Raw genomic sequence first — 26,721 nt, forward strand, 5'->3', positions numbered from 1 at the left:
CTCTAATGGGTTGCAAAAGCTTTAATACTACAAACATAAATATAAGAAATCGAAAATGAAGAAATGGAGGAAGATAGAGTTCTAAAAATGAATGTATTAAGTGCTGCACAATATCGATTAATCTTGTTGAACGATGACCTCCATATAAGCTCGTCATGCTCAATGGCGGGATGCTCGTTGAACAAGTTGTGATGTTCTGGAATTCTAAATTCTATGATTGATTCTCGTTGAGCGAGCCCTTTATTTCTTGTTGAACGAGATGCTTTGGTTATTCTCGTCCTTTTCACATCTCAATTCATGTAAATAATATGCAATTGATATATTCATGAGAGAGATTTTGTTAATTGTATACTACAACAATTTATAATTTAAAAGTGTAGAAGTGTGAGCAATTTGAAGTAAAAATATGACAAAATTTAAATTAGAATAAGTGGAATATGCACTTATAAATAACACCATTAAAGATGAGTACACATTTTGTTGTCTACACCTAGGGTCATTTTACGTGTCATTTATATTAAATTAAAACTTGATTTTTAAATATTTTTTTGATCATTCTAACTTATGGCACATGGACATTGATTATGGAACAACAGATGTGCTCCCCTTAAAGATGTGCAAGGAAAAGTTTAAAAAAAGAGTCAACATTCATTTGGGTCCTTCATGATTTCTCTAAGGATGAGATTAGCTTTTAATAAATTTAAATTAATATTTCATTCTTCACTTTTCAAAATAGTAATCCATTTTACTCTATTTGTCGTCCTATATCTATTAACGATGACAAAATCGGTGTCATGATACATTATCTTCATACTTGCACATACATAGAGGTTTATGCCAAAAAATATTTACTCACATCTAAACGACATAATTCCGGTCATAACTTTTTTAAATTAAAAGTATAAAATCAAGATCTTTTTGTATCATTTTATTCTATCCCCATGAGCTTCAAAAAAACATTCATTTTAGTCGAGATTTCTATAACTACAATATTAATCCTTAACTCATCTCTTCTTTGTACTTTACATTTTTCTCTTGGTTAGTGCCAATTTTTTATATTTCTATCGCTTGTATTTTTTTTAAAGAAATATCAACAACCTGAGTAACAGTTTTATAAAATAAATGTTGTAAGAAATGAAATAATTTGAAAACTCCACATTTTAAACCTTGATAAATTCAATGTTTTAAGAAATTAAACCTTGAAATCAGTGTTATAAAAACCGGTTGTGCCGACTGGTTCAATCAGTAAACCAGTCTTAATACTAGTATGGTACAATAATTATATCGATCATGCAATCATATCGATTAAAACCGGCCAAAACTAGTTATACTGGCCGATTTTCAGTTGAACCGTACCGGCCATACCGACTGGTTTTTATTTAAAATTATTTTTATAATGAAATTAAAAAAATATTGATTTCTTTTGATATTTCAACATTCATAATAATATATTATATTTTTATATCTAATTTCGTCAGTATGCGATTTAATTAGTGAATCATCGATTAAACCGCTATACCACTATATTAATACTCTAACCAGTTTGATAACTACGGTATTAATAATACTATTTGAAATAACTTGTTTGTTGCTAAAATGAAGTTTATATAGAAATGAAATAATTTTTTAAATTAGGAACGAATGATTGTAAATACAAAATTGAAAAGGATTTGTAATTTGATAATTTTAATAATATATCAATAATTCCTATATTTAATTTGATTGGATATAAGATATAAAATCACTCTAAATAACATTCTCAATCTCATATAATTTAAATCATCTCATTCTATAAATTTATGGCAAAACTCTTACATTTTTTTGTTGTAAGTTATTCAGTTTTTTGTTTCAAATAAGTCTCTTAAATTTTAAACTTATAAGACATTCCTTTCTATCAATGAAGTCATAACTAATAACCCACAAATATTTCAATGAAATACCAAATCGATTTGTGTATAAAAACTATTATAACCATTATTAGGCATTAGACAATAATAATGGTCTTAAACTAAGGTTTTTCACGAGTGATTTTAATTTTGGAATTAAACAACTAGAAACTATATAAAGAATGATAAAAAGTATTGTAATTATATTTCAATACTCAACATTTCAACGTCTAAATGATTTAACTCATAAAAACTGTATACATTTTTGTTTCCTCATCATCATTTCTAGCTAAACAACTCATTCCCAAACCTTTAATACTTTTAATGATTCTTGTAATAAACTTGGATGTTATGTTGATTTATCAATCTATCTCTATTACTAAAAATTAGACACATTTGATGATATATTCTAGTTCAAATTTAATCATAGGATTTCTAAAAGAGAAAAGATGTATGTACTGATAGTGTAAGAATTTTTTATACTATTACTGTATCATTCACAATTATTTCTAATCATCATTGACTTTTAAAAAACTAATACAAATAAATAGTGGATGATACATTGACTATGTATAAATATTTATACTGTCAGTATATAGATTTTACATTATTTCTGAAAACACATTCAACATCTAAAATCATGCTTTAGGTGACAAAAATAAAACAAACATTAAGAACAAGAGTGAACTATAGAAATCCTTGCATAGACATGAGTATATTAAAATGAATCATAATAAATACATTAAAGTGAATAATACATCTGATCCTCATAATAAAGGGGTTAGTTACTCATTTCTATGGTAACGAAACTAAAAATTAGACACATTTAATTTGAAGAGTTATTCTAGTTTAGATTCAAACATGTGTTTTCCAAAAACACATTCAACATCTAAAATCATGCTTTAGGTGGCAAAACTAAAACAAACATCAAGAACAAGAATAAACCATATCAATCATTTCATAAAACATGAATATACTAAAATGAATCATAATAGATATATTAAAGTGAATAACTACATCTAATCTTGACAATAGAGGGGTTAGTTACTCATTTTTATGATAACCAACAAAACAGAGAAGCGGAAATGAAAACCATCCATGAAAAAGTACTATAGTGAGCTCCACAAAGTTATATTGTATTTAATCTTCAAATCCTTCTCAGTCTCTAATGGGTTGCAAAAGCTTTAATACTACAAACATAAATATAAGAAATCGAAAATGAAGAAATGGAGGAAGATAGAGTTCTAAAAATGAATGTATTAAGTGCTGCACAATATCGATTAATCTTGTTGAACGATGACCTCCATATAAGCTCGTCATGCTCAATGGCGGGATGCTCGTTGAACAAGTTGTGATGTTCTGGAATTCTAAATTCTATGATTGATTCTCGTTGAGCGAGCCCTTTATTTCTTGTTGAACGAGATGCTTTGGTTATTCTCGTCCTTTTCACATCTCAATTCATGTAAATAATATGCAATTGATATATTCATGAGAGAGATTTTGTTAATTGTATACTACAACAATTTATAATTTAAAAGTGTAGAAGTGTGAGCAATTTGAAGTAAAAATATGACAAAATTTAAATTAGAATAAGTGGAATATGCACTTATAAATAACACCATTAAAGATGAGTACACATTTTGTTGTCTACACCTAGGGTCATTTTACGTGTCATTTATATTAAATTAAAACTTGATTTTTAAATATTTTTTTGATCATTCTAACTTATGGCACATGGACATTGATTATGGAACAACAGATGTGCTCCCCTTAAAGATGTGCAAGGAAAAGTTTAAAAAAAGAGTCAACATTCATTTGGGTCCTTCATGATTTCTCTAAGGATGAGATTAGCTTTTAATAAATTTAAATTAATATTTCATTCTTCACTTTTCAAAATAGTAATCCATTTTACTCTATTTGTCGTCCTATATCTATTAACGATGACAAAATCGGTGTCATGATACATTATCTTCATACTTGCACATACATAGAGGTTTATGCCAAAAAATATTTACTCACATCTAAACGACATAATTCCGGTCATAACTTTTTTAAATTAAAAGTATAAAATCAAGATCTTTTTGTATCATTTTATTCTATCCCCATGAGCTTCAAAAAAACATTCATTTTAGTCGAGATTTCTATAACTACAATATTAATCCTTAACTCATCTCTTCTCCATTTCTGAAACATACCAAGACAATAATAATATCTTCTCCATTTTTGAAACATACCAAAACAATAATAATCTCTTTTTCGTCTCTCAAATCTTCTTTGCTATTTCTATTTTTAGGCAGGACTTGTTGCCATGGTCACAACACTATTGGCAATTAAGGTTTTGCTTAGAAGTGAGTTGAGTAAATTGAGACTACTCCTTTTGTGCCCAATGCCCATGTTGTCTCATATTCGAATTATATCATTTATGGGTTCCCTTCTTCTTCTTTTGGATAGCCTTCTTTTATACTATTTTATGAAGTACTTGATAGAAATAACGACCTTTAGTTTCAATACTCTTCTCTTATTCTCGGATAATGCTATAACATAGCTTTTAGTTGAATGATAATACCCTTTAATTTTTTTCCAGCAAAAAAATTTATTTTCTACTTTGATTTAGTTATGCCTTAACGTTGATAATGGAACTTTCAAATTACAGTTGAAATCTTGAATTTTATTGATCAACCTCCTATTCATATTCTAATATAGCCGTTGTCTCATTCCAAGTATCATGGGGATGTAGCTCAAATGGTAGAGCGCTCGCTTTGCATGCGAGAGGTACAGGGTTCGATCCCCTGCATCTCCACCCTTGTACTTTACATTTTTCTCTTGGTTAATGCCAATTTTATATATTTTTATCGCTTGTACTTTTTAAAAAAAAATCAACAACCTGAGTAACAGTGTTATAAAATCAATGTTTTAAGAAATGAAATAATTTGAAAAGTCAACATTTTAAACCTTGCTAAATTCAACGTTTTAAGAAATTAAACCTTGAAATAACTTGTTTGTTGCTAAACTTAAATTTTAAATTTAGAAAATATTATTTTCTATCAATGAAGTCATAACTACTAACCCACAAATAAATAATACTAAATCGATTTGTCACAAATAAGTATAAAGAATTATCATATCTATATGAACTTAGTAATAGTGAGCATTAGACAATAATGATGGTCTTAAACTAAGGTATTTTACAAGTGATTTTATTTTTGGAATTAAATAACTAGAAACTAGAAACTAGAATAAAGAATAAATGTGATAAAAGTATTGTAATTATATTTTGATACTCAACATTTCAATGTCCAAATGATTTAACTCATAAAAACTGCATAACTTTGGTTTCCTCATCATCATTACTAGCTAGCATCATTAGTATGCTAATGAGAAGATAAACAACTCATTCCCAAAGTTTTAATTCTTTTAATGATTAATAAATTTACTTGTAAGAAGCTTGGATGTTATATTCATTCATCACTCTATCTCTGGTACTAAAAATTAGATATATTTGATGTTATACTCTTGTTTAAACTTAATTATGGGATTTCCAAAAACACATTCAACATCTAAAACCATTCTTTAAGTGCCTAATCTAAAACAAACATTAAGAACAAGAATAAATCATTGCATAAATATGAGTATATTAAACAAATCATAATAGATACATTAAAGTGAATAACTACATCTGATCTTCATAACAAATGAGTTACCTACTCATTTCCATGATAACAAAACTAAAAATTAGATACATTTGATGATATATTCTAGTCTAGATTCAAACATGTGATTTGCAAAAAACACATTCAACATCTAAAATCATGTTTTAAGTAACAAACATTAAGAATAAGAATAAACCATAGAAATCATTGCATAAAACATGAATATATTGAAATGAATCATAATAGATACATTAAAGTGAATAATTACATCTAATTCTGACAATAGAGGGGTAGGTTACTCATTTATATGGTAACCAACAAAATGGAGAAGCAAATATGACTTTCATGAAGGAGCACCAAAGTGAGCTCTACAAGGTTACATTGCATTTAATCTTCAAATATCTTTCTCTCTCCCACATGGGTTGCAAAAGCCTTCAAAATAAAGACATAAATATAAGAAAGCGAAAATGAAGAAATGGAGAAAAGATAGAGTTCCAAAATTGAATGTATTTTGCTTTTAAAGTGCTGCACAAGATCGATTAATTTTTTTGAACGACGACCTCCATATAAGCTCGTTACGCTCAATGATAGGATGCTTGTTGAGCAAGTTGTGACGTTCTACAATTCTAAATTTCCTAATTTATTCTCGTTGAATGAGTCCTTTCTTTCTCGCTGAGCGAAATGCTTTTCTCCTACTTTTCACACTCAATTCATGTAAATAATATGCAATTGATACATTGATGAGAGAGATTTTGTTAATTATATACTACTAATAATTTATACTTTAAAAGTCTATGTGTGAATAATTTGAAGTAAAAATACACCAAAATTTAGTTTAGAATAAGTGGAATATGCACTTATAAGTAACACCCTTAGGGGTGTACATGCAAAAGTTAAAAAAAAGAATAAACCCTTGTTTGAGTCCTTCATGAATCATGATTTCTCTATGCATTAAATTAATTTTTAATAAATTTAAATTATCATTTCATTCTCCACTTTTCAAAATCATAACCCATGTTACTCTATTTGTCAACCTATGTCTATTAATGATGATAGAATAGGTGACATGACACATTGTTAAACATGGTAAATAGGAATACCTATGTTGTTGTGGTTTCACATATATCTTCTATTTTTTGTATTATAATTTTTCAGAGTGATGCCTTTGAAATTATATATCTTTTGGGTGTTGTCTTTGACAATTATCTATTGTGTATCTCAGGTATATAATACTGTCTTAATTAACAATGATACAACTAATATGAGTTACATTAACGTATGTACAATTTGGTTTACTTGTTTTTCATACTCATTATACTTTTGACCTACTAATTTTAAGTTGATCTTGCACTTAATATGGGAGCTGTATGTGACATTTAGGAACTTCAAAGTCCGCGTTGCAGATTCATAAGATGTGTTAAGATCCCTTAAATTTTGGATGTGTACTAAGAAGGAGAAGACCTTAGGTGTAATTCAGAAATGAGAAGTGATGAATTAGGGAGTAATAGAGTACATGTAAAAATATTTCATGGAGTAAAATAAAGAGAAAATATATTAAAGAAACACAAAGAGGTGTTAACCCGATACAAGATAAAGATCATAAATTGATCATTTTAGACGATATAGAAATACAAGTAATTGGGTTATTTCACCAATTAGTAAAAAGTAAAGAAGTTGGAGCTACTTTGATTGAAACCAACACCAAAATTGGACTTGAATGAGATCCATTATATGCATAAAATTCATTAGCATCCATATAGACCACACAACATGCAAACCATATCATCCTCTATATCTCAGAACCAATAGTTCTATGACCAATAGCATCATGCATGTTCAAAGACTTAATGATTGTTGTAGGTTTTAGCTCATCAACTTGAAGCTACAAATGAACGTCTTTCAAAACAGAAGATGTAAACTCACCTTTCCAAATGAAGTCATTTTGATGATTGGGTAAAGATTTTCCTACGTGAAAAACTTCAAATTTGTAGGTAGCGTGTGATATATGCTGACAAATGTAGCAATATGGGTCACAATTTTAAAATGTAAAGACTGAAATGGTAATTTAAGATTTAGGGAGTAATTAGATGCTAACATGAATTATGAAGGATTCAAATGGGTTCACCAAATCAGTCAAAACACATCAATAGAGGTCAAAACCGGTGAAGTCCAAACCAATCCCTCTTCCTCCATCCCCACCTTCTCCAACCACACTTTCTTTGTTCCTCATCTCAAATACACATCACTCATAATCATCACACAAAAGAGTGGTGAGAGAGGTTGAACAATACATGAACAATATTTCAAATGATGACATACTAGTCCAAGCTCCAAGTTCTTGGATTGAGAAAAAGGAGTGATAAGGAATGACCCTTTGTACACAAGAGCTTGCTTTATTTGGTTGATAAGGAATGAGACTATATTCACATAGCTCCATATACATATTGAACTTGATAATATAAGGAAGATCATTGAAGTGGTTTTCTACTAGGAAATGATTTCTCACTTGTAATTTTAGCTAATGGTGTAAATATTCTTAGTCTTGTATTTCTAGTGCAGTTAGTACTACCTATTAGATTTTTTATTTGAGTCCATTATTTATATTTGGGTAACTCTTCCACTTTATTAATACAATTATTTTGCTCATAAAAAATTGTTTGCATGCACATATTCACAATTTGATGGGAATATTAGACCAACCATAAAACAAAGCCATACAAGTGGCAAAAAAATATATGTGCTCCAAATCCGTAGACATAAGGTAACATCGTTTTGATCTAAAATCTAAAGTTTCAAATAAACCCAAAAAAACAGATAAGCAAAATGAAAAGTAGATAAAGTGAAAATACCAAACAAGTTACCAGCTTTGGTTTGGTTCAATGTGAAAGTATCTTGGTTGAATCCAAACCCCTTTAAGGTTGTTGGTACTTTCAGATCCTTCTGCTGCCTCAATTGTCTCTCCTGGAACTAGAATGTTATGTTTACCCCTAAGGTGAAATGTCCCACATGTTGTAATGGAAACATTATCCTCAAGTTCCATTTTTCTCTTAATATCCTTCACTACACAATAATCTCTTTGTATATAGTAATCCAACACATTCTTCACAGATTTATCATTCTTAACTAGACGATAACTATTCCATTCTTTGTTTTTGCAAGCATCGAATGTAACTAACCCTTCAAACCGATCCAAAAAGTTAAATTCTCCATTATGAAACATGGCACCTCTTATTGTATTTAGATTAGGTTTATCACAAGAAAAGTTGCACTTAGACCATTGGCTACTTCCCTTGAAAAGCATGTGAAGCTCTAATTCTTCATCACTTGTGCGGCTAATCACAGCAATGATGCAGTTCTGAGATGTTGGGTCACATGAAAATGCTGCAACATGGTCAGATAATTCAGTGATAGGACAATTTGGTACATCAATTTTTGCTCTTGAGAAAGGACTAAAGAAGAACATTGCACCATTGCAAAATAAAAGCAACCATCCCTTATAAGATGCAAGACATGTAGCACCAACCAATTCTGGAAGCTCAATGTTGTAGAGTTTATCTTGCTTGCTTAAGAGAGAACAATTAGAACCTTCACCATATATAAGAAACCAAAGATCTCTAGATTTTTCTTCAGGTGAAGATCTCATAGAAGCGATGCGCCAATCTTTGCAGACACCATGGAAACTCAGAAACTCAATAAGCCCTAACCTATCAATAATTTGTGATAGCAGATCATGTGGCAAAGTAGACCATTGCAGTTTCCATGTCATTTCACATTCGTTAGAAACTGCCTCTAACATTTCAATCTGCTCCATAGATCTAAATGTAAAACAAGTTAATAAGTTTACCAGAAATAGAAAATTAACAACACTTTCAGCAACCCAATTCATGTAAGCACAAGAAATGAAAGAAAAGTTATCATCTTGCACCTCCTTTTCCAAACTATTTTTCACATATGCTTTACAATAATCAATAAGCATCTATATATTGCTGCTTTCATAGGAGAAAAAATCTTTGGATCAATAGTTGTAAGTAAGGATAAAAAGAGTGTAGAAAAAAAAAGGTGATATGAGAATGTTATGAGTGAAATAAGCATCTATTCAATGACCAAAGTTTAACATAGTTTAAAAAATGTACAACTGCATGTATGAGAATACTATAAAATATCTATGAACCGATCTATGACTTGTGCTGAAATAACATCTTAAAGGTTAAAATTCCTATTATTTTTGTTCGCAAGAAACAAAACAAACAAAGAATAAAGCCCCACTATCATCTAATTGTAGGAGCATGAATAATTGCAATCTTGGATCCCATCGGGATAGAAAGACTTCTACCGCATATAAAAAGAATCAAGAAATACAAGTAAAATATTATATCATGAAATAAGATTTTTACACCTCAATAGTATACAAAAATATAAAAAAAAACTCGGTGATTGTGTTCACAATAGCAAAAAACAACATTAATAAGAAGCAAAAATAGGTGAAGATATGAGGCTATAGTTTTTCCTAATAAAGTTTTACTAATAAGATTTGTGAAACTCCCATCACTTTGTGGCACTCGTTGAAAAGCACAATAAAACTATCATCTACTTCAAGGTGAATAGAAGTATACACTCACTAATATCAAGAACACCAAAACATGCTCATAAATTGAAGCATTGCACTACAAAATCCATTGAAGAGGACTTATCCAAACAAAAATTCATTGAAGAAGAGGAGAGCATTACCTTGGGGTTTTGGAAATAGGAATCAAGAACACCAATATTTTTGCAAGAAAGGATTGGCTTCTTTCTTTTTTTCTTAGTAATGAATGGCTTCTTAATTTTTATTAACTTCACCTCTATTTATCATTGGACCCTTTAAATTTGGAATATCTGTAACAACTAACAAAGTTCTCTAAGGTAATGCATTAGCATATCTCATCTTATCCTTTAATTAGTTTTTAGCTTTATCTCGATCAATGCACGGGTTGCTAATCATTAGTTTTATCAAGTAATTGTATTTTCATTATTTTTTTAATATATGATACAATCTTCATATTGTTAATAAACAATATTTCCTTTTAAACATACGTTATTTTAAATCTTTACACATTTAATGATTAGTCATCACAATTGTAGGTTTTGGAATTAAGAATTAGAATCGCCTCAATAATATTGTGTTTGAATAATATGAAAAAATGATGCACCATGATGATTTTTTTATATAAAAGAATTGATATAAATATTTACACTTAATTGTTGATAATCATGGATCATATTTTTTTTATATAGTGAAAATTTGATAATGCATATCCAAATCGGAATCCCTTATTTTGATATATATGATATTTGTTGTTTATGAACATTTGTTTAAAAGGATTATTCTCTATCATTCCACAAAATCATTGACCAGTGAAGATCATGAACTATTTAAAATTTAAATGAATTTGGTATTAACTGAGATAAATCAAAATCGAGATTTGATGAAACCCGTTTTTTTTATAATTTGAATTTGAATGCACTAATTTGACACGTACATGGGATACATCGAATTTCGGATTTGGTGATCATATTTCTAGAAAATCGCAACTACACATAATGTACATAATTTAAACATTTTAATACAAGAGATTTTACATCTCTACGGTTCATGATGTTCAGGTTTATTTGTCTATCTACGAATTAATAAACTAAAGTCCAATTCAGACTTCAAGTACTTGAGTTTGTGAAAATATGTATTTGTTCCATATGTATTTAGAGTGTAAAATTTGTACACTGTCAGTGTAAAGATTTATACACATGCACACTATTATTCACCCTTCATTTGGATTACTTTCTTTGAAAAGTCAACAATAATTAAACATCAAATGGTGGATCATACAATGACAGTATATAAATCTTGTACACTGTCAATGCATATATCTTTTTCACATGTATTTATAATTTGCTTTTCATTGTATCTTTTTAGGCGTTTAGAAATTAGTTTTCTTTAGCTACATATATCATGTTTTCACGGAAACTAATTTTATCTAGTATTTTGGGATTGATGCGCTTTTTAGAGTAGATTTTGTTTTCACGAGAATCAAACTCAAATATTTACTTAAAATGAAATCAAATGTGTATCATATAAATCAATAATCGGTTATGTGTTAATTAGTTTGCAAATTGTTTTGATAAACTGAATATTTCCTTCTCCGTTTGCCAAAATTTCAACTACTATTTTATTACAAGAGTGTAATATATATGTATATTTATACATATTTATTATATCATCCACTATTATTTATAAAAAAAACAATGATAATTATATATGAATATATAGTAGATGATACCCTAATGATATATAAAAATTTTACACTGTCGATATATATTTTTCTCTTGTTATAATACTCTAAAAACCTAGATTATTTCCTCATCCAGATTCAGTGAATTCATAACTTTATACAATTGAATTGATCATAAAAATTATGAACTTAAACTAAATATAATTCAATTTGTCTTGTGATTGATCATATCAGTCCTATATCTATAAATATGTGAATCCTTTTTTTCTAGCACAATTTTTCTCATGCTCACTTGCCTCAAGAATTCGAAATGAAGGAAAGATAAGCATATCATACTATATTTTGTAATCCTTTAAAGTTATTAAAAAACCAAAATTATTGATTACTTGTTTTTCAAATTTAAAAAGGAAATAATAAACAAATGACATCAATTACATTAAAAACTCATAATTGATTGTAAGTATGATCTTCAATGCTCTATCTTCTTATTTAAAAAACGTATTCTCTTTCTTTCAATCCTTAATCCCTATCACACTTAAATCCTATTCTGTAACCATTGATATTACTTATAACTAACTATCTTTGGCACAAGAATTCACTTAAATGGCATATTTTTCTTGATTGTTGCATGCTTTACTAAAATGTCAACAAAATTTTATGCTGCATTAAAATGTGTTTTAGAGCATTGGTGCTTTTAGTTCATTCTTTAGTACGTTTCAGATTGTATTTACATTTTATTGGCTATATCTTAAGTTATGTCTTTTCTCTTAAAGCGTTGGAGTACTCAGAAAAGTGAGTAACTTCTGGGAAAAAGTACAATTTATGAAGTTGGGTGATGGTGCTTATAAGAGCAAGCAACTATAATAATTTGGTGCCTAAACACTACCACAATGGAAAGATTTGCCTCTAACACTACTTCATTCAAATTGATTGAGTAAAGTTTACAGCACTATTGCCTTAACTTTTCTCACGAGATCTTCATTTTTTATATTTAAGGTATGTCACTTGTTGTGTGAATTGAAGAACAAAGGAAACAAGAACCAACTAGTTAGATTACAAACTACACTTGATATATATAGTTGCTCACAACTAACTGCGTTACTATACTTAGAAAGTAAATTAACTATCACAAAACTGAATTATGAATTAACATCCCTCCTTAATTCAGTTTCCCTTTACTGCCAATACTCTTATTTTGATTCTCAACATCTCAAATCTCTCCTTCTTCAAAGGTTTAGTTAGGATGTCAGCTAGCTGCACTTCACTTTTGCATAAATCAAGCTTCAATCTCCCTTTTGCTTACTTGACTTCTTAAGAAATGAAATCTCAATGTGTTTACTCCTGCCATGTGAAACTGGATTTTTAGCAAGGTTTATTGCTGATTTGTTATCCACAAACAATACCATAATCTTTTCATTTCTTATCTTCAGTTCTTCAAGTAAAGTTTCAAGCCATAACACCTGACAAGCAGCCATACAAGCAGTAATTTATTCTGCTTCACAAGAAGATAAGGCAACCACATCTTGCTTCTTTGAGCACCAAGAGATTGGAGCATTTCCAAGCAAAAACAAATACCCTGTTGTGCTCTTCCTGTCAGCTTTATCTCCACACCAGTCAGCATCACTAAATCCAAACATTTCGTGATTGAGATTGCTGGTTTTGCAGGGAAGTAGTAAGCCAAGCTCAACTGTTCCCTTTAGATACCTGAGTAACCTCTTTGCTGCTAGTAGATGAGTCTTCTTAGGTGTTTCCATATGTCTACTGACAACTCCTACACCATATGCCATGTCAGGTCTTGTATTGCAGACATATCTCAAGCATCCAATCATTTGCCTATAGAGAGTTTTATCTGCAAGTTGATTCTCTTCTTCAAGAGTTTGTGATATGTTCCCTGATTCAATAGGAGTTGAAGCAGAGTTGCAAGTTTGCATCTGAAACCTCTCTAGTATATCAGTGGAGTACTTTTTCTGGTGCATGAAGATCTCATCCTTAGTTCTTATGAACTCAATTCCTAGGAAGTAGGGAAGGTTCCCTAGGTCACTCATCTCAAATTATGCCTTCATGCTCTCTTTAAATGCCTCGATTTCATCTACCTTGCTTCATTCACCAACAGATCCTCAACATACAAGCAGATTATGAGCAAACCATTTAAACTTGACCCTTTTGTGTACACTTTCATTAAGAAAAGCTGACTTAACATCCATCTGTTGGATTGTCCACCCATGATAACTTGCCAATGTCACTACCAATCTTATGGTTTCCATTCTTGCAACAGGTGCAAAGACTTCATCATAGTCTAAGCCTTGTTTTTGTAAGAATCCCTTTGCAACAAGCCTAGCTTTAAAATTTGTTACTTCTCCTTTTGGATTTACTTTTGCCTTGTAAACTCATCTTAATGTAATAGCTTTCTTGTCACTTGATAATTGAATGAGTTCCCAAGTATGATTCTTCTCAATGGACTTGAGTTCTTCCTTCATTGCCTCCAACCAATGGTTGTGTTTTATTGCATCATCAAAACTCACATGTTCCATTTCTTCTAATAATGCCATGTGAACTAACTCCCCCTCTGCAGTGATTTCAAAACTCACATGTTCCATTACAAACTACACTCGATATATATAGTTGCTCACGACTAACTGCATTACTATATTTAGAATAAACTAACTATCACAAAACTGAATTATGAATTAATATCACTTTCTTCAAAAATTGAAAAAATTCAAGAGTACCAAAAAGCATAATGGTAAGTTAAATTAGTCATTCTAACATGTTCTATAACATTTGACAATGATTAATTTGACTTACATTTGATGCATTTGAGACCATTTTGAATTTTATAATTTTTTAGAGATCAAACTGATATATGTTAAAATTTTGAGAGAAAAAAATTGATACTCACTCTTAAATAAATAAAAGAAAGTTTTTAATTTGAAAAATACCATGTTATATAACTTTATTTTATTAGTAGTTATCAAGCGTGTGGGTTTTATTTATATTTTGAATATAGTACATTGGATTTTGTTCATTATCGAAATAACATTTTTGTTTTGATGAAATAACTTAAAGGAACTCATAAAGTAGCAAATATATTTGAATTTTTATATTTTCATTATATATTTAATTGGAAATAGACGGAAAGTGGAAGCTTCCGAAGAAGAAGACAAGGTGTATTAACTTTATTATTATTTTAATCATAAAAAGTTGGTGCAAATAAATTTTGCAGTATATATAAATTATATACAAAAATGATATATCATTCTATAAATTATATATAAAAATGATATATCATTCTATAAAATATTGTTGCAAAATTTTATATAAGGATAATATTATTGTCTCACACTAATAATTAGTACACAATGAATACACATATGGTGAATAATCTTAAATTCAATAGGGATGAGAATGGGTATAGAAGGTAAAATGGAAAATGAGGGCCATCATTTTTGTTGGGGAGCATGTGGCCCGAAGGCATAATTTAATATAAAAAAAATGAAGAAATTCAAATAAATTATGATGTAATTTGATTTTTAACTCATTAAGAAAATTATAATGTAAAGTGATTTGTTAAACATTATATAAAATATCAAAAAAATTGTTAATCTTTTTTATCTTTAACTACTTTATTTAATTTTATTAATATGATTTTTTTAATTATTCATCATTGTCTGCAGACTGTATGCATGTTTTAAAATTGGCAAGGGATATAATTTTTTCTCTTAAGATAATGTAGATTTGCTTGTGTCTGCTTAAATTTTGCTGGCACCAATAAAATAGTAGACCAACATGTCATACCTGCTATGGATTGGGTCTGGATCCGTATTTTTGTTAAGGAATGATGTTATATTTAATGTTAGTTAAGTTGAAGGATAAATCTCAGTAGTTTGATATAATTTATTACCTTATTTTAAATTATGTGTTTTCTATAAAAAAAATTATTTAAGTGAGTTATGCACTTTTACTTTAGTTGTGTTTTATAATTTATTATAATTTATTTTCTTTGTTTAAAATAAAACATATAATTATAGTAAACACATGTATAAATTATATGTAATTTTATAAATAGTTATGTACAAATGTATAAATGTAATTTTATAAATATTTTTTCTTGGTTGATATACACTTGGTATACCTCTTCTCTAGGACACCTCCTCTCATTCATTATGCACTATTAGTGTAAGTTTAGGTAAGAGGTGAGTAAAGAGTATTAAAAATGTTCATTGGATTAATGCAGTGATGAAAAACAAGTTTACACCTGTATTTTGTAGAAGATAATTGTATTTTATAGTGTATTTTTAAGAGTAAAATTATAACTTCAATCTAAATTAGAGGATATAAATGTTATTAATTTTTAATACATTTTCCTATAATTATAGGAAAAGAATCTGACTCCCTGATATAGTTAGATATCAATACCATGGTAAAGTACTCACGGCAACTAAGTTTAATCATGCACTTAAACCCTTCCCCCAACCAATACACATAAACAGAAAATGTTCACCTATTCCATAATTTTTTTGTCCTGGATCAATCAAACTTCACAAAATAATATTAAAATATTAATTTCTGTTTTTATAATTTTTCTTTTTAAGTGGATGGAACTTTCTCATTGGTTTGGTACACCAAGTGAGATATAAATGGGGACATGTAATCCCATCCCACATAAACCCTTTCCCCAACCAATACACATAACACATAAACCCTTTCCCCCAACCAATACACTTAAACACTTTCCCCACCAATACATTTTCTCCTATGAACCCATAGAAAATAACAATTTGCAAGCTGTAAGTTAATTGATAGACACTACACGACTTCACCTTACCAAATCTCCCTTAGCTTGTGATACTTTCTAATTTAATTTAGAAAGAGATTCACTTATTCAAGAATGAGTTTAAAAAACTTACTCCACATTCTACCTATCAATTCTAGGGAGATTTAATGATTTAGATATATTCACTTATTCAAACCATTAGATCTCCCTAGAATTGATAAGATATGGAGTAAACCTTTTAACCTTACTATTAACATTGTAACAGCTTTAACTTGCAATCAAATCATTACTGATTCAATTATTTCAGTCCCTATGAGTGAATCATATAAACAAAATACTATAAGAGTTCTTATAAATATAATATAATATAAATTTCTATATTGGGGAAGTTGATTTGATTAAAGCAGATCCGTTATGGTGGGAATTCACAACAGCAATACTATTTGCTAAGGAAGAAACAAATTGATTTTACTGTCTTGTTTCCCAATAATTAATGAATTGGTGAATCATGAATACATTCAGCATCAACATTGGCTGCTACTATTGCCATTCTATTCACAACCAAAATGTCACTATCTTTACAGCAAAAACGGGTGTAGCAATGAGTTTGCTCCAGCTCTAGCATGTTGCAGACCTGCATAGAAATTTCTGTTGCTGGCTGTGACATTGAACATGGCATGATCTTGCTTTATCTCTCAATTCTTGGAATGCCCTCATTGTCTCAACATCAAAACCTCCAGCAAACTGCCAAATTTCCACAACTCATTGTTACTACTTAAGATGGTCCCTATATATATATATACTGTAAGAGAATAGGTACCTATACTGTATTATTGTTGGGATATATATTGAAGGAATTACCTGATGCACACGAAATGCAAACCTAACTCCTTGGACAATGAGTTCTTCTTCTTCAGGACCACCGCCACCTGTCTCGAGTTTAGCAGAGACTCTCTTCATGTACTTCATGGCTAATTTTACAGATGCCAACTTGAGCTGCCAAGTATAAAATTGCATGTGAAATAAATGAAATTAGCTATAATCAGAATTCTTAACTATGTACCTAGAGAATTAGTAATAGTTATCTATCTACCATGCTACCCATTCCTGAATGTGTGTTTGGTTTATTAGCATGTAAGTACATGCCCTTTTTGCTTTTTACCTTTTTAATCACGTAATTATTTTTGAACATAGAGATTGTATTATATTATCCTTCTAAGTGTTCCATTTAAATACTACTAAGATATTAATTAACAGTCAACAAAAGAGAATCTTTATTTTTGTTTTGTTCAAGTTAATAATCAGACGCAGACAAGCAGATAGATTTTAGAGATCTGGTGATCACATGTGCGCGCTTGCAGGTGTGCACAGAGACCCAGAAGTAAAAGTATACGTATTGCTTTGTCATTTTGCTACTAGCACTGCACCTTCTTGAATATACAACATGGATAACTTTACCAAGAAACAAAACATTAGTTTTTAAATGTTCTAAAATGTTTTGGTAGTATCTTTCCGACAAAATGAAATTAAGATTCACAATTATTAGAAATCCATAAAATATAGTACTATAGTGATGACTCAATCTAAAGTAATTGAAACAACTTTTGGCTATTAGTGGATTTGACATGGAAGACAATTGGCTGTGTACTAGCCTATTGATGAATGTCATAGATTTTATGATTGCATTAAATATAAGCACGTGTAACTTCACAGTTGGATCATGGAAATTACCTGACTCATAAAACCATTATCAAGCATCCAATGTACTGGTATCTTGAAGACTTTGTATCTATTTGTTGCTGACTCCCTCATTCTTGAGATATTGTAAACCCCATGCTCCAACCTGTCATTGCCCATTTTTTAACCCAAACATTAGTGTGTGTAATTATAAGGCCGTGGGTGCACATGAACATTCAATTCACTTTAATGAGTAAAGTAGTTATTAAATTGGGAAGTACTTTTCCAAGAGAGCCTGCATCTTCTTGAGAGCAGGACCACATGGCTGCCGATAATCATCTCGGAAGGACGAAGCAGCCTCAGATTCTAGCTTCTTCAGATCACAATATGCAAATGCAGCTTCACGAAGAGCATCAGCCTTCTGCTCTGGCCAATCAAAGTGTTTGAGCACCGCCCGTTCATCCACCTGAAACAAAAACACAAACAAGAACCATTGAGAATAAACCTTCTATTTTTTTTAAAAATCTCTCAAATGCAAACATAGAAATAGAAATAAACACAAGGTTAAACAACATAAAAATATATACCAAATAAGAGAGCTCATCATCAAGCCATTTAACAAAGAGCACAACATCTTCAATGTTGGTAAATGATGCACCTTCCACTTCTTTGATTAAGCTTCTAATAAAATCTCCTTTTGTTTCCACATCTGTTTTTACCTGAAAACAACAACAATCAAGCCATATTCCCCAATATACTCAAACAATGGAAATAAATGACAGCTAATAAGCCAAAAATTGGATATAATACCTTAATTATTCTAAAGTAGTTGAATATGATTAGGTTCTAATCACCTAAATATGACAACTTTCATTGACTTAAAGCATAGAGAATCTACTTTATTTATTTATTTTTGTCTTGCTCTGTGACTAGAAATAAGGGATCCTACAAAATGAGCCTAGTTTGCACAATATTTACGATTCTGGACATCAAATTAGATTCTGATGAGTGATTACTTCTTGCTTTAAGGCATTCGAAATTAAAGCATGTCAGTCAAAATTGGCACTTGACAGTGACATAAAGGTCAGTGGCAACATCGTAATTTCAGTAAAACCCAGTCACACACTTACCGCGATCAGGTAAGATGACCGGTTTTCGATCTCGCCGATCATGTCACGTGTATTCGCCGTCGCCGGAACCTCCGCGACGACGGAATTCGAATCTCGCCGGGAATGCGACTCCCGCCTCATTAACGAGTGATAGAACTCCACCACCTCAGGCATTCTCACCACTTTCGCCGTAGCCGCCCTTCTCCCCTTCAGAGGCGGCGGTGGAGGCGGTGGAGCAGCGCTATTCACAGCTTTCGCCGGCGGCGGCGGTGGCGGAGACGCAGTAGAGTCAGATAAACCACTAGACGTCGAATGTGGCAACGAAGACAACCGCATCGGCGGCGGTTTTGGAACGAGAGACGCGTGTGATCGAACAACACTAGTTACACCCGAGTGAGTTGACTCAACGAGTTGGAGCGAGTCGCAAGGAGTTTCAGTTTCCGCCACATCTCTTTCGAAATCCAGAACTGTAGCTTCAACCTGTTCATGATTCTGATTCCCACGACACGACACCGTTTTCTTCAAACTATTAATAAGATTAGACCTAACCGACACTTCCATCAACCCTTGCAACCTCTGCGTAGAAGAAACGTCGTCGTTTAAAAACACCTCCGATTTAATTTTCTTCAACTCCATTATCTCATCCTCCAATACCTTAATCTTCCTCTGACTCTCTCTCTTGTCTTGTTCCATTTTGACCTTGAGTTCATTTATCTCTTTCCTCAAGCTCTTGTTCTCTAGCTCCATTTCTTGGATGATAGCGTCCTTAGAAACGATGTCGTTTTCCTTAAGAAGCTTATGTTGAAGAAGCTGAGTTTGTAAGATAGATTCTCTGTGTTGAAGATCGTGAAGAAGACGAAGAAGTTGAGTAATGTCGGAAGAGTGAGAGTGAGAAGAGGAGCGTGGGAAGTACGCAGAGAGGGAGAGTGAGAATGAGGAAGGGTTATGAGAAGGGGATTTGTGGAAAGACATAATGACTTTTTTGACCTTGGCAGATACCATTGGAATGAGATTGGGAAGAGGATGAGGATGAGGGTTGTTTGGTATGAAACAGAGATTGAGATTGAGATTGAGATTGAGAAGGGAACCTAATAGTAACAAAGATGTTGCTGTCTCACACTTTCAGTGTGAGAGCTTCTATTTATTAACACTCTTAACTCAAATATTACTCTCTTGTGTTAACAATGAATATGAAGATGGTATATCCTAAACTATCATTATATGAATGTAACACGTGTTATTTGAATATTATGATTAGTTCCGAGGAAAGATATTTACATTGATCCATAACTTTTTTAGGAAGAGCTAGTCTCCAGTGATAAAATGAATCCTTATATGAAATTGTGTAGAGAATCAGCTTAATTATATGAAATTATGAATCCTAAGAGTACTATTATTAAAGAATGAAATCAAGCATCCTTGCAGCGTGAAAGCAATTATTTTGCACTTAATTTCTAACAAAAAAATAAATTTTATGGCATTTGTTTATTTTTGTTTGACTATTCTTTCTCGCGATTTCTCTATTACCCCAACGTGGTAGTTGTTATTGTTTGTTTTGTGTTGCAATTGCAAGTCAAAGGCGGTAGTTCACTCACTCACATATGGCGATGGCAACTCGTGAATAATTCATACAAGAAGGAAGTTGTATTTGTATTATTAACAATGTGATTAATTTGTTAATTTATGTGTAATATAATATTATATATGTCAATAATTTGTACTAATCAATTTTATATAGTTGAAGTAGTGATTTTGTTTTTTATGTTTATTTGAGTAAAATGGATAGTGTTTAATAGTCAATTTAAAAGGTGTTTAAAAGTTTAAATTAAGTTTTATAAATTTTTCTCTTGTTAAGTTTCTAAGTAATATATAAGATTGTAGAAAACAAACACAATAATAACTCGAATTTATTTTTAATGTTTTTAATTTGTGGGTACCCTCAGTTGAGTATCGAAGGACCAGCAAGTAATAAACTCAACGGAATCAGCAAGAGTCTGTGGTGAATTTGAGTAAAAAATAAAGCAATAAGATGAATCCAGATAGTGTACTATATAAACCCATTCATATTCATTATCATCTCTACTCACCTAGGCTTAAGCCTTTTTCAAAAAGAATGGAGATTATAACACTTACAAAAACATTTGACAACCATGATTTTATATAATTTTTTATAAATAAAAAATAAAAAAATTACTATATTCATTCGATAAGAAGTTGAATTCTTGTAAACCAAAATCTCTGAAGTTCTTATTTTTAATTTTGTTTTTAAAGAATAAAAGTGTTATCTCGAATGAAAGTGTTCTGTTCTAAATTTTGTTTTTGAAATAGATCATTACTTCGTTCTTTTTGGCCTCTCAAGCCTAGGTGGTGCACTCCTTTGTGAAGGGTGTACCGTCATTGTGAATAACCTTGTATATAATTAAGTTTTCTAATTTTACTATATTGTGTCCTGCTTTTAACATATTTCTAAAAATTTGTTTCAATCCATAAAAACTCTTTATGAACATATTTATTTGTCTATCTTGATCTAGATATAGGTGGCTGCCCAGTGCCCACACTACTTAATGACATAAAGCAAAATATAAAATGAACAAACTACTTGTACCTCCATATAAAAATATAATAGTTTTTATCCAATTAAACATTTTACAGCAAATTAATATACATATATATAAGTAGTTTCTTATGAGATACCCCTATTAATACAAAAAAATATACATATATATATAATACAATAACTTTTGTTCTGTTTTTTTACAAACAAAAATATCAATGGAATATATCTAAAAGGTTATTAGACATGGAAAGTGAAATTCAAGTTCACATCTTTTAAGATGTGAGTTAAATCCTTATCGATTAAATCAACTTAAAATATAATAACCTTTGTTAAATTAAAGTTAAGTAAACATCTATAACACAATTAAAATTCAATAAGAAAATTGTTAATCAAATATAACAGAACAATACAAAAAATTGTTATAAAGCTTTTTATTAGTTAAAACATTCAATATGGTGGACTTTTAGGATGACTGTTTTTACCAACTTAAGTGTCTTTGCCATGTGAGCATTATTCCCAAATTTATACTAAACTTTTACTAGTGGAAGTCTTCTCATTTTATATTATTAATACTGAAATTACATTATTTCTAACTATTATTACATATTAGTTATATTATTGTCAAGTTTCAAAGAGTTGATCATCAAAACTTTAGGTAAATAAAAAACCCATAGGATTCAATTACAATATTAAATATCTTACATGTAACCTAACTACATAGGGGTATATCTTTCGTTGAGTTAGTGACTAGTGTATACACATATTTGGATGATATAACATTATCTTGTATGAGATTTAATTAGATTCAATTTATTTAAATTTATCTATAATTTATATTTATTTTATTAATTATTTTTTATCTTTCTTGTTATTTTTTATTTTTCTTATTGTTTATAGCAAGTTTTGCATATATAAGAAATTGTTTAGACTAGCTTATAATTGTGGTTTCCCATGTTTATATTCCTAATCTGCTACACATGTTACAAGGACCACCAATGGTCCATCTTAATATTGGACTTGTCACCCTATGATGCTATTGCTACACCTGCCATTGGAAAATAGAGACAAAATTAAAATTTTCAAATAAATTTTATCATAGTATCATTTTCAGTATATGTCCTTGTTTTATTTTAACTACTAACAAAATGGATCATATGTACTGTTTAAGGCAAATACAATATATTTATCTTTTTTCAGTAGAGTAATATGTGCAGAAGTGTGTGATAATGTTACTAAGGAGATTTTGTTTGAATTCATAGAACTTTTAGTAGCACCAAAGCATACAAATAAGATTTATAGTATTTTCAATAGGATAAAGTTTATTAAAGGTTAATTAAAGTCTTGAAAGTTAAAAGTGCTTTGTTAGCTTGTTCAGGGAATAAGGGGAAACTAATTTGAGTTAGTATCAAAACTTAAAAAGACAAAGATCTAATATTGAATGAGAGAAACAAAGCATGGTACCTTCAGAAGGAAGCAAAGGAACTTGATTTTAAGACTTTTTGAAGAGTTCGAATAGAAATTAAAGAACACTTTTTTTTTTAAAGAGAGGGAGTAAATTAAATCGTATTGGCAATGTTGAACCATGATTTATATATATCACCCAAAAGAGTAAATTAAATCGTATTTGTACATTAAACCTAGCCGAATTTTTTCAGGAAAAAATGGAAGAAAAAAAATATGAAAAAAGTTGTATAAGTTGATGTACAAAAATAACACAGTTGATATAACATTGTTGATATCATAGCCAAAACAATGACCAATAACAGACTCTGTGAGATGAACCCGTGTTTGTATCATGGTGATTTGGTTTGTTTTTAATCTCATGGGATCGAAAAATAGATTATATATCCCAAAAAAATTTGTATCCATGTTCCAAGCCAATCACATTATAACAAGTAATCAGAAAAAATTATTTTCTATTTTTATGATTTTTTTTAATTAGTTGTCATTTTTTTTATAGAATTGATACATAATGAGACACCAAATTTTGGGACAAATGACTTTCATTTCATAAGATGTATATATTGATAGATATTTAAAATTGGGAATGCCTAGTATGTGCTTCACACCAAAACAGGAAAAGGATGAACCCAACTTGACAAAATAACGTGCCTCTTATTTATAAGGTTGCGTGATGTGTATGGGAAGAATGATAGAAACAAATTAATGTGGAGAGTAATGGGGAGCGGGGAATTGAAAAGCTAGCATGAAAGGAATGTGTGATAGAGGTGACTATCAATGAGTAAACTTTTTGTGGTCCTCCAAGTCTCATATATGAGGTTACTGAGTTTTGTAGAAGTCATAATCTCAATCTATGATTTCTGTGTGGAAATGTTTCATAAACTTAGAAGTTATATGCAAAAATTTGATTTCTAGTAAACGATTTTAAACTACTTGTAGAAGTCATTGAAACAAATCATAACTTTTATACTTCAAAAATAACACACTCAGAAATCGTTACATTAGCCAGAGTTACCGTTAAAGAACGCTTATTTTAGATATATAACAACGCTTTCAAACGCTTTCTTTTTTACTGCAGTAGTATATTGTCATCATTAACAGCGCTTCACAAACGATGTTGTATTAATTATATACCACATCGTAACACACAAAAAGCGCTGTCATATAGTGCATCAATACAACAGTGCATCGTCCATAAAGCGCTGTCATATAGTCTTACGTAAACACTGCATTTTATAGGTCTTATTAACAACGCTTATTGTTGCGTTGTTGAATTTCAAATATTTAACAGTGCAATAACAAAAAAACGTTATTGTATTATTCATAAATTTAATTTTCTCAAACAACAGCGCATCACATGCATAACACTATTGTATTAATAATGTACACCAACACTTTCTATAAAAACGTTGTTGTAGTTATCCTTTACAACAGCGCATATCAAGGTTTCCCCTAGAATTCGTTGTTGATTTGTATAAATTAATACATGCATATACATTTATTAGCAGAACAGACATTTTTAACAACACATACATTTATACATTTTGAACAACACAAACACATTAATACAAGCCAGAAGTTTGTTTTAATAAACATCAATACAATACAAAATACAAACAATGAATATCATGTCAATTATGTTTTGACATATGTTAGATATTTACAGAAGGTAAATACACCGTATCGTACAAGTAGTAAAATCCGATAAAGTATCGGGATATCATCCTCAGGGAGCAGAGTGGATTTACACTAATTCTTACAATAACGAATTGAATATATATTTACAATGGTGTGTTTATAAGATTTTATATGTAATTGTAAAAATCATAAATTGAACAAAAAACAAGTAAAATAAATTGGGATCAAAATGCATCGTTCTTTCCCAATGACATCTATGGATTCAATTCCAAGTAAATTATGAAGTTACTGATTCAGATGCACATATCATTCAAATCATTCACATCAATCCCTTGAATATAAAATCTTTAGATAATTGCTCAAATACTAATTCTTTGGACCTTTAACCAATTAACTAGCATTACGTTCCTTGTAAAAGCAATTCATGCATCATTTCCCATTCCTAGAGTAATGATGTATGAAGGAAGATGATTCCTGTTCGGTGGCAAATTTAATTTCCCAATTAAACTTGAACCCAAGAACAAGAAATTAGTAGCAAATTAAATTCATGCATTAAGAACCGGATTAACTTCCCAAAATCAAATAACAATTATAATAGAATCGAATCCAGGAGTACAAAGGTTAGAAGATTACATTTCGAATCCCTCAGCAAGATCTAATCACTTCTTCTCGCTATTACAACACTCGAATCATAAAATTATACAAGGAAATATGTGAAGTAGAATCATTTCCACGATTTCTATCCTAATCTCCTTCTTTTTTTACTCTCCTTTTGAGTTGAATCCGTTCTGAAAGTGAATAGCCCTTTTGACTTCTGAAAACCGCCAATATCAGTTCCAACTTCCAAGCCCTCACCCAAGCTAGAGATTCTCGCTTGGGCGAGACAACCCTCGCTTGGGCGAGGATCCCTCGCTTAAGCGAGGACGAGGCCTGACATCAGGTCCCTTTTTTGCTCCAATTGTCGCTTGAGTGACAGTCTCTCACTTGGGCGAGGGACAACAGTGATTTCTGGTGATTTTTCTTCTATTTGTGGCTTGAGCGACCCTCTCCTCGCTTGGGCGAGGCTTGTGGTGCTCAGAAGTATCAATCTTTATCTTTTTCTCTTTTTTTTTTCTTAAAACTTATCGTGAAACAACATAAACACATAAAATTTCCTACACAGAACAAGATTACTAAGTTATCATGAATTTTATACAGTTACATCATAAATGTGCACTAAGTGCCCAAGAGCATATGAATTTACTTAACAACAGAGTACATAATTACAAATAAAAAAATTACACAAGTTACAAAGCAACAATATTATACAAATTACAAACAATCAAAATTAAGCTATAATTATACAAAGACTACTTGCATCTACTTTTTCATTTTCTTTGATTGTTTATGTCTTTAGGGTAATCCTTGTTTGGATGAGCATATTGATTTATCCAATGCCCTTCATCGTTATCATCTATTGTATATAAATCATCATTCGTAGTTGGTTCGCTCTCATGTGACTAATATGTCCCAAAAAATGATCATCTTCATCAATATCTTCATATTCTTAGTCATCAATATTATTGACGATTATTTTGTTAGTTAAAAGAACAATGAATCATTTCATATCAGCTGAATCACTAACATAGAATACTTGTTGAGCTTGTGATGCTAGAATAAGTGACTCATCTTTATATCGTGACCTATTAAGATCCACTTGCATG

The 26,721-nt window shown here is 30.3% G+C and overlaps 3 protein-coding genes and 1 non-coding gene across 4 annotated transcripts; 1 reads left to right on the top strand and 3 right to left on the bottom strand.

Moving 5' to 3' along the window:
- Positions 4,614 to 4,686, top strand: TRNAA-UGC. The gene has a single exon. It is a non-coding gene; the product is annotated as a tRNA-Ala (tRNA).
- Positions 8,260 to 9,492, bottom strand: LOC109334756 (F-box protein At3g56470-like). The gene has a single exon (XM_019570684.1). The coding sequence runs from the start codon at positions 9,420 to 9,422 to the stop codon at positions 8,394 to 8,396; it is 1,029 nt and encodes a 342-aa protein (XP_019426229.1). The 5' UTR covers positions 9,423 to 9,492; the 3' UTR covers positions 8,260 to 8,393.
- On the bottom strand, positions 13,290 to 13,847 carry LOC109334025 (uncharacterized mitochondrial protein AtMg00810-like). Its single transcript, XM_019569597.1, has one exon. The coding sequence runs from the start codon at positions 13,845 to 13,847 to the stop codon at positions 13,290 to 13,292; it is 558 nt and encodes a 185-aa protein (XP_019425142.1).
- Positions 16,957 to 20,490, bottom strand: LOC109334585 (protein CHUP1, chloroplastic-like). The gene is made up of 6 exons (XM_019570435.1): positions 19,384 to 20,490; positions 18,841 to 18,972; positions 18,535 to 18,719; positions 18,308 to 18,419; positions 17,438 to 17,572; positions 16,957 to 17,320 (listed from the first exon to the last, which is right to left on the bottom strand). Exons 1-6 carry the CDS (start codon positions 20,362 to 20,364, stop codon positions 17,195 to 17,197), a joined length of 1,671 nt encoding a protein of 556 aa, XP_019425980.1. The 5' UTR covers positions 20,365 to 20,490; the 3' UTR covers positions 16,957 to 17,194.

Source organism: Lupinus angustifolius, chromosome LG19 (genome assembly GCF_001865875.1).
Source record: "Lupinus angustifolius cultivar Tanjil chromosome LG19, LupAngTanjil_v1.0, whole genome shotgun sequence".
Taxonomy (NCBI): domain Eukaryota; kingdom Viridiplantae; phylum Streptophyta; class Magnoliopsida; order Fabales; family Fabaceae; genus Lupinus; species Lupinus angustifolius.